Source organism: Chenopodium quinoa, unplaced genomic scaffold (assembly GCF_001683475.1).
Source record: "Chenopodium quinoa cultivar QQ74 unplaced genomic scaffold, ASM168347v1, whole genome shotgun sequence".
NCBI lineage: Eukaryota > Viridiplantae > Streptophyta > Magnoliopsida > Caryophyllales > Amaranthaceae > Chenopodium > Chenopodium quinoa.
The window spans coordinates 868652-881696 of NW_018744032.1; the positions used below are offsets into that span (position 1 = coordinate 868652).

Consider the following 13045-nt stretch of genomic DNA (forward strand, 5'->3'; position numbering starts at 1 on the left):
GCTTTCAAAGAGAAACCCCACAAATCTAATATTAAATTTAATTTCATTTTTTTTTTCTTTTTGAATCAAAAGTCAAATTAAAATTAAAAAATAATTTGATGACATGTATAAATGGAAGACAATCTTAGCCATGGAAGAAAAGAATGAATTGTGTTGAGTTACCGGAAGAGGATACTGATCAGTTTGACTTGGGTGAATAATTACGAAGAGAGTTACGCTAGGGGGGCTAGAGTAATGCATTTCCCTCATTATGGGGGAATCTCAACTATCGACTATTTTCTAAAAATTCAAACTTTGGGCGACGTATGCTCAATGAACTATTATATCAAGTTATTTGACATATGTTAAGACCTGATTGACCCAAAACATAAAAACAATTAAAAAAAAATGAAAAAAATGAAAAAAAAAAAAAAAAAAAAACAAACCACCATCAGCAGTCAGCACCCCCACCCTCTCCCCTTCCCCCCGCTGGAAACACCCCATCCCCTTCCCGCCCTTCCCTCGCTGAAAATCTTCCCCCATAGAACTCACACTCTCTCCGTCTCCATAGTTCACCAGAAAACAATGGTCTCCGATAACTCTCCTGCGAAGCTCTCCGGCAGCGTAATCGATGATTTAATGTTCAGAATTTGTCGAATGAGCTCGATAATCACGACTCTAATTTTGTTGCAATTGATAGTGATGATAATGGAGTAGAGAAAATTGTTGAAACTGAAGGCGCCAACAATGTCGAAGAATAGGTCGCTTCCTCGAGAACTTTCCAGAAATGTTTTTGTTTTGTCTTGTTCTAATGGTGATGGTTATAATTGTGACGTTTATTTGGTCGGAATGGCTCATGTGTCTAACATTTCGAGGGTGGGGCAGTGGGGGAGGGCTGCCAGCGTTTTCAGGGGCGGGGGAAGGACGGGAAGGGGCTGGGGTGTTTTCTGGCGGGGGGAAGTGGAAGGGGTGGGGGTGTTTAGCGGTGGGGGAAGGGGGAGGGGTTGGGAGCTGGTTTTTTTTTTTTTTTTTTTTTTTTTTTTTTTTTAATGTTTTTGACTAATTAAACTTTGACCCTTGTTACTAAAAAAAAAAAAATCTTTTAATTAGATTATCAGTCATTTGACATGTTAAACGAAAACACCTCTAAAGTTGGGATTATTTAAAAACTCAAATTCTTATATGTGGTTGGTCACATTGTGTGGTCAACCATTATTAGAGTTATTTCGTTAATGTTATAAGGGTTACTTGGGTTACTTGATAAGTGTTATAAAGGTTACTAAATTAGTATTAAAGGGGCTACTTGGTCAGTATTACAAGGATTATGCGGTAGTGTTATAGAAGTTATTTTATTCTTTTGCAGGCAGCCACACGGTGTGGTCAGTGTTATAAGGGTTACTTGTCAATGTTATAGTGTTATAAGAGTTACTTGTCAATGTTACAGGAGTTACTTGGTCAGTATTATAGGGTAATGTTAAAGGGGTTACTTAGTCAGTAATATTACAAGGGGTACTCGATCAATGTTATAAGAGTTAATTTGTTCTTTAACAAGTGGCCACAAGGTGTATTCAGCTGCATACAAAACTATACAAGACGAGCTGATTTAAAAATAATTGAAAGTTTTTTATTTTTTATTTTTAAGGAAAAAAAAAATAGTAGTTGAGTAAATGACCCAAAATTGAAATTAACAAAACCAATTTCTCAAAAAAAAATTGAAAACCAAGCAAGGTGAAAAGGAGCTAAAGCAACTGAGCTTTAACCCTAATCATCGTCTCTCTCAGTTCGACGAAGAAGAAGAAAGGGGGAAAATGGGGACAATGGGAAGAGCAGTGTACAAAGTAGGGTTCTTCCGAGAACAATGTAATTTCTTTCTCTTCTCGTTAAATTTCTGGATTCAAAACTTTATTGTGTTTCAATTGTTGATTTCATGTATTAGTCTATTACTGTGGGACATTGCCGATTAATTTGACCTTTTTGTTTTTGGATTAGGTTAATGTGTTTGAATTACAATATTTTTTGACCAATTTTTGTTGTTTGGAAATGGGAAAGGAGATTGTTTGATTTCTGCTTTTGAAGTTTAAATTCAATGGATCATATTCTATGAACAACCTAAACAATACTACTACTGTATAATTAGTTACTGATTTGAGCTATCCAAGAGCTTTCCGCTTAAGGCAGACGGAATTCGGGTTCTATGATTAGTGGTTTGAATCTCCTTGGTTCTTCGTAAAGTTTACTGGGGTGATTTTTGCTAATCCTACATTAAAATCCAGTAATTTTCTTAGTTTAGTGAAATTGAATTGGTTTTAGTACGTGCATTGAGATGCTTTGTATTGGTATTTACATATCTTGAGAAACCTGTTCAAACCCAGGCTCAAGCTATTGGTTAGCAATTGGTTTAAGGTGGTGTATTTCACTTTATATGAACATCAAGCTAAAGAAATTACTAATTACGCATTAAAAAAAAAAAAAAAAAACCCGTAAAATATCCTGCAAATTAAGTATAACAAAGACATTTTAAGTTGTTTTTTTTTTAATGTCCTACCAACAATTGATCTACCGAGTATATGAATTCTGAAGATATAATACACAAATGTATCGTCATAACATTTAGTGACGAACTTGGAATCTTTTTGCCTCTATCGTAAAGGCTAAAGCCAAAAAAAAAAAAAAAAAAAAGAAAAGAAGGGGGGGGGGGAGAGGAAATATTATGTCTTGTTAATGGAGCATTATGTAATCAATCAAAATAATGCTCTAAAGTGTCAGGATTCAGGATTAAAGATTAATTGTAAGAACGGAGGCAATTAGGACTATAAATTTCTGCTTTTGTTGAAGCTGGAAATTTGACACAAGGACCAGGAAAGTTTTAATGTGGATTTGAAGTGGGTGGTGACAGGTTTGAAAATTTGTCCTAATTGAGTGGCTGTAGACCAGAAATTTGGCTCTGAATATTCTTTGTTTACTGATGTCCCAAATAAGGAAGGCTAGCTAATAGCAATTGCCCTAGGGACGAGGATCAATTGGGGATTTCTCTTTAGGTAACTGGTAATAGAAAGTCTACTAAAATTTTGGTATTGGCACATGAGAATTGGGAAGTTGTGCATTGGTGATTGCTTCCATCTTCCCCTTAGTTTCAGGGGCTCATATCTCTCTCTCTCTCTTTCTCTCTCTCTTATTTTTGTATTGTTTTGTTTTGTTTTTTTGTTTTGTTTTTTGTTTTGCTTTTGTTTAGCTTTTTTTTTTTTTGTTTTTTTTTTTAATATTTTTTTGTAACTTTCTTAGGGAATATTGCTGAAGGTTCTCAGTTTATCACACCTTTTAGTCACTGTTGTTATGTCTTTTGGGTTCTCATTTAGCTTATACTGTACACATTGACCGATTGACGTATATGATTGGACTTTGCTGACCCGGTCTTATGAAATATCTTATAACTGGTACTGCAATAGCGTTGTTAACTTTTTTCTTTATTTTAACTTTGCCTTGTTTCAGTGTCACGGCATCGAACTCTAATGAATGTATTTGACAAGAAGCCTTTTGTGTACAAGGAAGCATTTGTTGCACCAAGCGCATCAATCATTGGAGATGTTCAGGTTGGACATCGTTCCTCATTTTGGTATGGGAGAGGTAATGCATTGCCATCGTGTTTGACCTGTTCATAATTGGCTCAGTTTCGCATGTGCATCCTAGGGTAATATTTCTTGTATGCGGCAAGGATGCCTGTTAAGCTACATTGCTAAACTTAGTGGATAGAAAAAGACTTCATTTAGTGAAGAATGTTTTCTGAGCTTTCTAGAGATGTTTGACCTGTGGAGATATTATCAAGATTGCATGGCTGTATGATAGGTTTTGTCTTTTCAATGCATCTTGTCTTGGAAGGTCAGGAAAAAGGTCCTGATTTATTTAATAACAAAACTGATAATCTCTTTAGCTTTTTATTGGTCTATGAACTAGCTATAAGATGAGCTTACACTGCTGATGGACGATCTGAAGGTTGAGTTATAAGAGTCTCTGTTCCACTTGCAACTTGATAATCTTACTATTTAACTCAAATAGTGAGGTATATATCAGTTTCGGTTTGTATACTGATATGCTATCAGTTTATTGAATAATCAATTTTATAAAGATAGTTTAAAATTAGGTTGATTGTGTTACAAAAGTTGTCATGGCCAATTATGTAGGCCTGCAGGATTAAGGGTGTCAAGAGAGGAAATAACTTAGTTCAAATAAGAGGTTTTTAAAGATATGGGGCATGCCAACATTAGGGTTTGGTTATGCTGTATTTTAGGATGGTAATTATTCTATCAATGGGCTTTGGCTACATTTAAAGAGACAAGATTGCCTTGCCTCTCCTAGCTATGTTGCAAGTTCTTGACGTTTCTATAATTGTGCCTTTCTACAAAATAAAAGTGATTTTAGTACAAGCATTAAAGTACAAGTTGTTACCCCATCTCTAAATAGTTGGAACATTGCCTTTTGGAACAAATAACATGGAAGAGGGGAGAGAGAGCTTTTAGGATGAGGAGAGTGATAGAAAGGAGTAGAGGACCCAAGTTTCGATCTAGGTAGATACAACCTGAAGAGGAATGTGTTTCACTGATTCAATGTCCAAGTGTTCAAAGTCCTTCAAACATGCACACCTTAATTTTTTCTTGTAAGCTCGACCATGATAAGTTTCCAATTATTTTCTCTGGGTCCTATCACTACTGAGCCTCACTGCCTTTTTAAAACAATGGTATAAAAAGGATATTTCCATGGCCCCTCCATATATAATGCTTCATGTCATCTCTTTCATGTCTAACCAAAAGTGTACACACCAAAATTTATGAATATCCAGTAATGTCTGCTGTTTTCTTTTACTGGCAACACTTACACAGCTTCAATTTTGTGCAGGTGATATGAACTACATTAGTATTGGGTCTGGGACCATGGAAGCCACCATCTCCACCACCACTACCCAACCCTCCCACCAAACCCTAACCCATTTCCACCACCACCAACTCCGCCACTTCGCAAAGTGGGTCCCATACAAACCCCTCCCAAAACCCAAACTCCACCAAAAACTCCGAGCAATCAAAACCCTAAAAACTCACCTCCAAGATTCATACTTTGTCTCCCCTTTCCCTTGCCATGGCTTCTCTGCCAACAAATTTAAACCCCTTAAAACCCCTCTTTCTTCTGACCCTTCTGCTGCTAAGCTTGTTTTTGTCAAGAATTCTCTTGTTTCAAAGGCTTTTTCTGGGACCCAATTTGAGGCTTTGGGGAGTTGTATGAAGGGGATGAATTCTCTGCTCTTTGTTAAGAAGGAAGATGCTGTGGGTCCCATTTTAGGGGGTGTGAAATCTGCTGTTAAAGAAGGGAAAATGGAGTTTAATGATTTTCCTGGGGCTGTTGTTGGTGGTCAGCTTTATGGTCATTTGGATTTGGAGGTTTTTCAGAGTACCCCTTCTAAGATGGAGGCTGATGGGATGGTTCTTGGGTCGCTTTTCGGACCGTCTTCGACTTTGATGGCTGTCTTGGAGGGGTTTTGTGCTGAGGATTCTGGTAATGTGGATGCGCCTGAGGTCCTAGCTGAGGCTTAGGATGTGAGTGAGTGCCCTGCTCAATGATGTAGAGCGTCAATTGAGGTATAATTTCCTGTTATAGTGATTTTTTTTATTTATTTTTATTTTGTATTATTTTTTTTTTTTTTTATAATTTAGTGTATTTTGATAACTATTGAGATTAGTAATGAACATAGAGTTATCTTTTGATATTATGATAACGCTGATAGGGATCAAGAGGATAAGATGTATTGTATGTCATGATGAGTGGTAATGTGAATTAATGAATACTAAACAATGTTGATGGTTATATGGACAAATCACAATTATCGGGGATTCTGATTTATCATACAAGTAAGATAGTGATTGATTATATATGAATGTTGAAAGGGAGCATGTATTGTGACTATTGTCTAACCAATGCAAAGTGCTGAGCTCTTGGCATTAGTCTTATTACTAATCTTTGTATCTCTGGAAATGTTATCGCTGCCAGAACCTATATTGATATTTTATTTAACCTACTACTTTGGAGTTGATTGATGATCAAAGGATGAGATCAGCATGACCTTCAGCATGCAATCTGCTACTATGAGTAGCTAGTAGTTGAGGATCAGAAATTGGTTTCGTATTGTCTGTAGAAGGATAGACTCTTTTTAATTTGTAAAAAAGTTGGATCAACAATGAACATCGTATAGGCAGATTCCGTCCTGCATTGTATTATCTAACCAATGCAAAGTGCTGAGCTCTTGGCATTAGTCTTATTACATATCTTTGTATCTTTGGAAATGTTGCTGCTCCAGAACCTATATTGTTAGTTTATTTAACCCACTACTTTGGAGTTGATTGATGATCAAAGGATGATATCAGCATGACCTTCAGCATGTAACCTGCAACTATGAGTAGCTAGTAGTTTCGTATGGTCTGTAGAAGGATACTCTTGTTAAATTGTAACAAAGTTGGATAAAACAATGAACATCATATAGGCAGATTCTGTCCTGCATTGTGATGTTGACTCTCCATTGCCTAGCAATTTGAATTGAATTTGCTGTACCCTGAGTTATGACTTTTGACTTTAAGTGCTGTCTAAACTTCTTCTAGTTTGCACCTGTGTAAGATGCCTCACCTTATGGATTGACAGGTTATTTCATGTTTGCCACTATCTGTTGCCTGATTTTGGGATCAACTTTTCTAATTTTGGGTGTGGAATTTGTCTCCTGTAGTCCTGTCCTAATGGCAATTATGTTTCTTAGTATTATGATTGGATGATTTTTGTATAAATTTATTCCTCTCTTAGATGTAATTACTAGATGAAGTTGCAACCCTTGATTAACTTGTTGGAATGCCAAGAACTTGAAGTGCCTCATAGCTCAGTTAAATCTCAGACACTAGTACATCCTTTCTGTTTGTGCTTTCAGTTGTGCACTGATGTAATTGAGTATTTTTATTTCAGCAATCAATTTCTGAGCTCCTTAAGTAAGCGACTTTTATTTTATGGGATTTTGTAGCTTGATCTTGTTTCTTGAATATGTTTGTAGTCCCATCTGACATTAATGAATGGTTTGAGCAATAACTACGTCATTTTGTATAGCCCAATCTGGTTGCGTCGTGAAGTAGGATATTTTTGGTGAAGTAAGACTTAAGGAAGAGCTAGGATGTCTAGTGTGCCTTGTACAACTCTTAGTAGCTGTAAGAGCAAATTACATTGCTTGAGCTAGACTTCAACGGATTGTGAATTTGTGAGGAAGCTCAATGTGACAATAACTCTTCTATTTGCTGCATAAGGTCTCTAGATTTGTTCTGAGATTGCTGGTGCACCTAATTCCTTGAAACTTTCCTTCTTCCTATGATCTTATTGGTCAATTTTGATGGCTGTGTGTATGTTCCAACTTACTTGTATAATTCAATTTAGTTAACAATACAACTGATCTAATGAATATCCAATCATTTTTACTGGAAAGCTGCATTAGATAAAAGCATAAAGTTTAGGTTTGAATCAATCAATTAATGATTTAACATTGTAATGTCTTCCATTTTTGCTTCAGTCGAACTCAAGACCCATTGCCTTCAACAGAGGTCCCTCATTCCAATTTATGCCCTTTTTTATTTTCTATGATTTTGCCAGACCATCGGAATTCACCAATAACAATAATTACTATTGACATGCATGATTCCTGGAAAAGTTTCGTAACTGATAGTCTCAACTGTTGATTTAATTTAGTATGATGTTGTGTTACATCATGCCAATTTGGGTTTAACCTTCATCACATTTATGAATTTTTTTTCCTTATCCCTTGTTACTTGTACATGGAGTTTAAATTGTCTTTTTAGGATTTACCTTTATATTGTAACTCTCTTAGAATTTTAGATGCAACTGAATAACTTATTGTCTGCCATGACCTTTTGTGGTAGTGTACAAATATGTATGTGTGCTTTCTTGCATCTATATATGGAAAATGCTGATGGCACCATATACTCGTGCATTATATATGATTTTAGAGAATGTTGTGCATGATCAGGTGGTGAAGAAAAAGTTTTGGTGAAGACCGGTCTACATTCAGCGGCACTGCAAATCAGTGATCCAAACCACTGGATAGACAACCAACCTGTCTGCGAAAAGAGACACGTAGCTGAAGTTTTGTCATTTTTTAGGTTTTGATTATCTTTTCTGATAAATGTGGGGTTGATATAAGATTAGTTACCTAAACTATGGAGATTTATGTAAAAAAATTTCTCAAACTTATACCAGATGAATTGATGGCAATTGAGGCCTCTCATACTTTGTATTGCAGTTAGCTTTGACGGTTCACGTTTTTTGGTTTTGCCGTATGTTGTGTGGGCGTCTGTTGCTTAACCGATCTTTGTCAGGAATGAAAGTTTTAGTTTGGGACATTACTTGTTAATATGAAAAATCAACCTCTTGTTCTCAAAAGAATACGTGCAATACATGTGTTAAAGCCAGCAGCAAAGCAAGACAAGACATAAGCAAAACAAATGTCCTAAGAAAGAAAAGAGCACTCTCAAAGATGAAAATCATGTTAGACAGATATGGGTTAGGAAATCTGACTCTACATCTATTACACAAGAACCCAAGGAGACCTAGGTTCTTGACCCTAATGTTTGATTTTTCATGTAGGTTCCAGTGAGGGGGAACAACACGTGGTAACTCGACAGCGGTTGTTCAAAGCACTTGACTAGGGATAAATCAATATTTTTCTCACTGGACGATTACTATGGTGGGACTGTGACCTTTGGAGATAACATGAAAGGTGAAATTATTTCCATTAGAAAAGTAGGAAGGTTAAGTTCCCATGCTATTGATAATGTATTTTTGGTCGAGGTCTGAAACACAACTTGTTAAGTATTTCACAATTCTGTGACAAAGGTAACTTTTTTAGTTTTACTTTAAACTCGTGTAGAATCATCAACAATGACATTTGGAGCACTATAATAGAAGGAACTCGCAAAGGGAGTAGTTATACAATGGATCTTAACGAAGTTCCAAATAGTAGTTTAACATGTCTTAGTGTCATTGAGGATGATCCTCTACTATGACATAAGAGATTTGGTCATGTCAATTTGTCATTACTTGATAAGCTTAGATATAAGGAACTCTTGGAAGGTCTTACTTTTATAAAGTTCCAAAATGATAAAGTTTGTCATGCATGTGTTAGAGGAAAACATAATCGTGTTTCTTTTAAATCTAAAAATGTGGTCAGCACCAAAACACCTTTGGAACTCATTCATATGGATCTCAGTGGTCTAATGAGGATCCAAAGTAGAAGTGGTAAGAGGTATGTTATGGTAATAGTTGATGATTTCTTAAGGTTTACATGGGTTTTCTTTCTTGTTATCAAAGATGAAACGTTTGATGAGTTTGTTGCATTTTTGAAGAAAGAACAGAGCAGAACATGTAATCAATTAGTGCATCTTAGATCAGATCATGGAACAAATTTTAAAAACTACAAGTTTAATGAATTCTGCAGAGAACATGGAATGGATCATAACTTCTCTGCCCCAAGAACACCACAGCAAAATGGAATGTTGGAACACAAGAATAGAAGCTTTGAGGATATGGCTAGAACAATGTTGATTTCTAGTGGTTTGCCTAGGAACTTTTGGGCAGAAGTAGTGAATACAACATGCTATATACTAAATAGAGCTACCGTTATTGCTATCACCAACAAGATACCATATGAACTCATCAAAGAGATAAAGCCTAATATTTCTTACTTTAGATCATTTGGTTGTAGATGTTTTGTTCATAATAATAGTAAAAGAAACATGGGAAAGTATGATGAGCGAAGTGATGAGGCTGTATTCTTAGGATATGCACCAAACAGTAGAGCTTATAGAGTCTTTAATAAAAGAACAATGTGCGTTGAAGTGTCTGTATAGGTTATATTTGATGAAACTAAACAATTGATTAATGTACAGAAAGATGATGATGATTTTGAAATTGAACTTCTACGTAAGTATGATCCAGATAAGGAATCTACATCATTGCAGAAGCAACATTCTAAAAAGGAAGGTGAAATGAATCAAGAAGCATAGGGAACTCCACTCCAGATTCAAGAGGAAGTGGAAGTTCCTAAAGAAGTTTAGAATGAAGCTAAAGGAGGAGTCCCAAAAGAGTACCAGTCAACAATGCTACATAAGAGAGGTTGTATCCCATCAGAGAATTTAAACCCAAGTATTGGAAATATCAAAGTTCTCATCCAGTGGATACAATCATAAGCGACATTGCCAAAGGAACTCGGGCTAGAGCACAACTTAGGAACTTTTGTGCATCTATGCATTCCTATCCTCCATGGAACCTAATAACCATGTTGAAGCTTTGACAGATTATTGTTATGAAGGCATAATTGAATGAGTTTGAAAGAAACAAAGTTTAGCATTAGGAACCTAGACCCAGTCATCAGAAGACTATAAGTCTCAAATGGGCTAGATAAGCATGGTATTATTCTTAGAAACAAAGCAAGATCGGTAGCTTAAGGGTTCAATTAACAGGAAGGAATCTACTATGATGAGACATTTGTTCCAATAGCAAGGTTAGAATTCATTCGTTTACTTATAGCTTTTGCTTCTTCTATGGGATTAAGGTTGTACCAGATGGACGTCAAATGTGCATTTTTAAATGGATTTCTTGAGGAAGACGTCTATATGGAACAACCTCCTGGATTTGAAAATCCAGAGTTCCCAAACCTGTGTTTATAAACTTGACAAAGCCCTCTATTGACTGAAGCAAGCTCCTAGAGCTTGGTAGGAAAGGTTGTCTAAGTTCCTTTTGAATAATGGTTTTAAACGTGGTTTGATAAAAATTTGTTTTTAAAATAAAATGGAACTAACATCTTAGTTGTACATATTTATGTTGATGATATATTATTTTGTGTAACTAACGAATCTTTGTGTAAGTATTTTGCTAACCTCATGGGTGGAAAATTTGAAATGAGCATGATGGGTGAGTTAAATTTCTTTCTTAGTTTGCAAATTAAGCAAACTGAAGAAGGGATCATAATTCACCAACAAAAGTATATTAAAGAACTGATCAAGAAATATAATCTTGAAAATGCTAGGACCAATAGGACACCTATAGGTGTTGCAACAAAGCTTGATGAAGACCCATCTGGAACTTGCATAGATCAAACTATGTACCGAATTATGATTGGACCTCTAATTTACTTAACAACTAGCAGACCTAACATATCTTTTAGTGTAGGTTTGTGTTCTAGGTTCCAAGCAAACCAAAAGGAATCTCACCTGATAGCATTTAAAAGGATCCTTTGTTACTTAAAAGGAACTGATGATTTGTGTCTCTTCTATCCTAGAAGTGACTCTTTTGAGTTTATTGGTTTTTCCTGACATTGACTATGCAGGTGACTTAGTTAATAGAAAGAGAACTTTAGGTATGGTACTGTTTTTAGGACCGTGTTTAGTATCTTGGGGTTCTAAGACACAAAACACAGTTGCATTATCTACAGCTGAAGCTAAATATGTAGCTGCAACAGCATGTTTTTCTCAAATGTTATGGGTAAAGCAACAGGTTAGAGATTTTGGTATTTTATTTGAGTGTGTTCCGTTTTTAATGTTACAATACTAGTGCTATACGTATTTCTAAAGATCCAGTTCAACACTAAAAGGTCAAGCACATCCACGTTAGGCATCACTTTCTAAAGATAATGTGGAACAAGGGAATATTAAGTTAGAATTTTGTTAAACTGAGAATCAAATTGCAGATATTCTAACCAAGCCCTTGAATAAAGAAAGATTTGAGAAATTGAGATTGGAACTTGGGATGATCAAGGTGAATTGATTGCTTCTGAAGTTCCAAGATATGGCAAAGTCAGGAACAATGTGAAAAGAGCAAAAAGGACATCTAGCACAACCTTGGTGTGCTAAACATAGTTGAAGTGTCACCGTTGGTGAATTCTTGGAGGTTAGTTCACTAACACTTGAATGCGTGTATAATTAGTAATGTACATTGTATATGTGTAGAAAGCGTGTTCCAAATACATCTAATTTTTAGAAAATCTTATTTTTTTGAAATTAATTGAATTTAGAAAGAAAAATTTTGTTAAAAATTCATCCTGATTACTTTTTGGAAAATCAATTGAATTTGTTAATTAATGATTGAACAGTAGGTTTATTCATATCCCTCACACCGCTTCATTAATTATATAAGTATCTTTCACCCACCTTTGTCTCTCCACTATCAAATCACATAAACCGCTCTTAATAAAAACCATCTAATTCTAAAAACCATTAAACCTTCCAAAACATGGCAATTAAATTATCCAAAAACTCGTCTGAAATATCCCAAACCCCACAACATTCAAAACAAGAAGAAACATCTCTTCTAGCTATGATCTACCAAGCACCAGACAAGAACGAAGAGAAAACTGATGTAGTTCCAGAAGAAAACACCCCTACTTCCTCAACAACTAAGAAAATCCCTAAGGAGAAGAATTCATCTGGAGATGATATATCGTCTTCAACAGATGTGTTCAAGAGGTTACAGGAGTGGAAGATAAGAAGGTGAAACAAAAATCACTTGAAGAGTGCATCAAGGAGGTCGAAGATTTTGCTGAGGGGGAAATACAATCGGAGGAAGATTGAGAAAGAGTCTGTAGAGGAGGATGAAGATCAAAAGGAACTTGAGAAAGAGTCTATAAGGTATGTTGCTGGCCATAGGCTAGATTTAACTTGGTGCGGAAAATCTAGTTTTATGGAATTTCTTGATTTATTGCATGTATAAGGATGAGAAGATATGTTAGCTAAATCTTCAAACAATTGCATATACCCATTGGCCATGAATGAATTCTGTGAAAATTTCAAAGTGAAGGAAGGAATAATATCTAGCAAAATTAATAATGTTGAGATTAAATTTGATGTTGAGAGGTTAGGTGACATTCTGAAAGTTCCTACTTAGGGTTATGAGGCTTATGTTAAAGGGAAGTCAGGTGTGAAGGTGGGGAATTATTTGGGAGGTGACATAGTTGAGTTTCTAGGAGGAAAAAGGGGGATCAACA

The 13045-nt window shown here is 35.7% G+C and overlaps 1 protein-coding gene across 1 annotated transcript; it reads left to right on the plus strand.

Annotated features, from left to right (window-relative positions):
- Positions 1-1639: 1639 nt before the first annotated feature.
- On the plus strand, positions 1640-8411 carry LOC110690367 (50S ribosomal protein L10, chloroplastic-like). The gene is made up of 4 exons (XM_021867188.1): positions 1640-1839; positions 3469-3603; positions 4870-5603; positions 8036-8411. Exons 1-3 carry the CDS (start codon positions 1788-1790, stop codon positions 5556-5558), a joined length of 876 nt encoding a protein of 291 aa, XP_021722880.1. The 5' UTR covers positions 1640-1787; the 3' UTR covers positions 5559-5603; positions 8036-8411.
- Positions 8412-13045: the final 4634 nt, after the last annotated feature.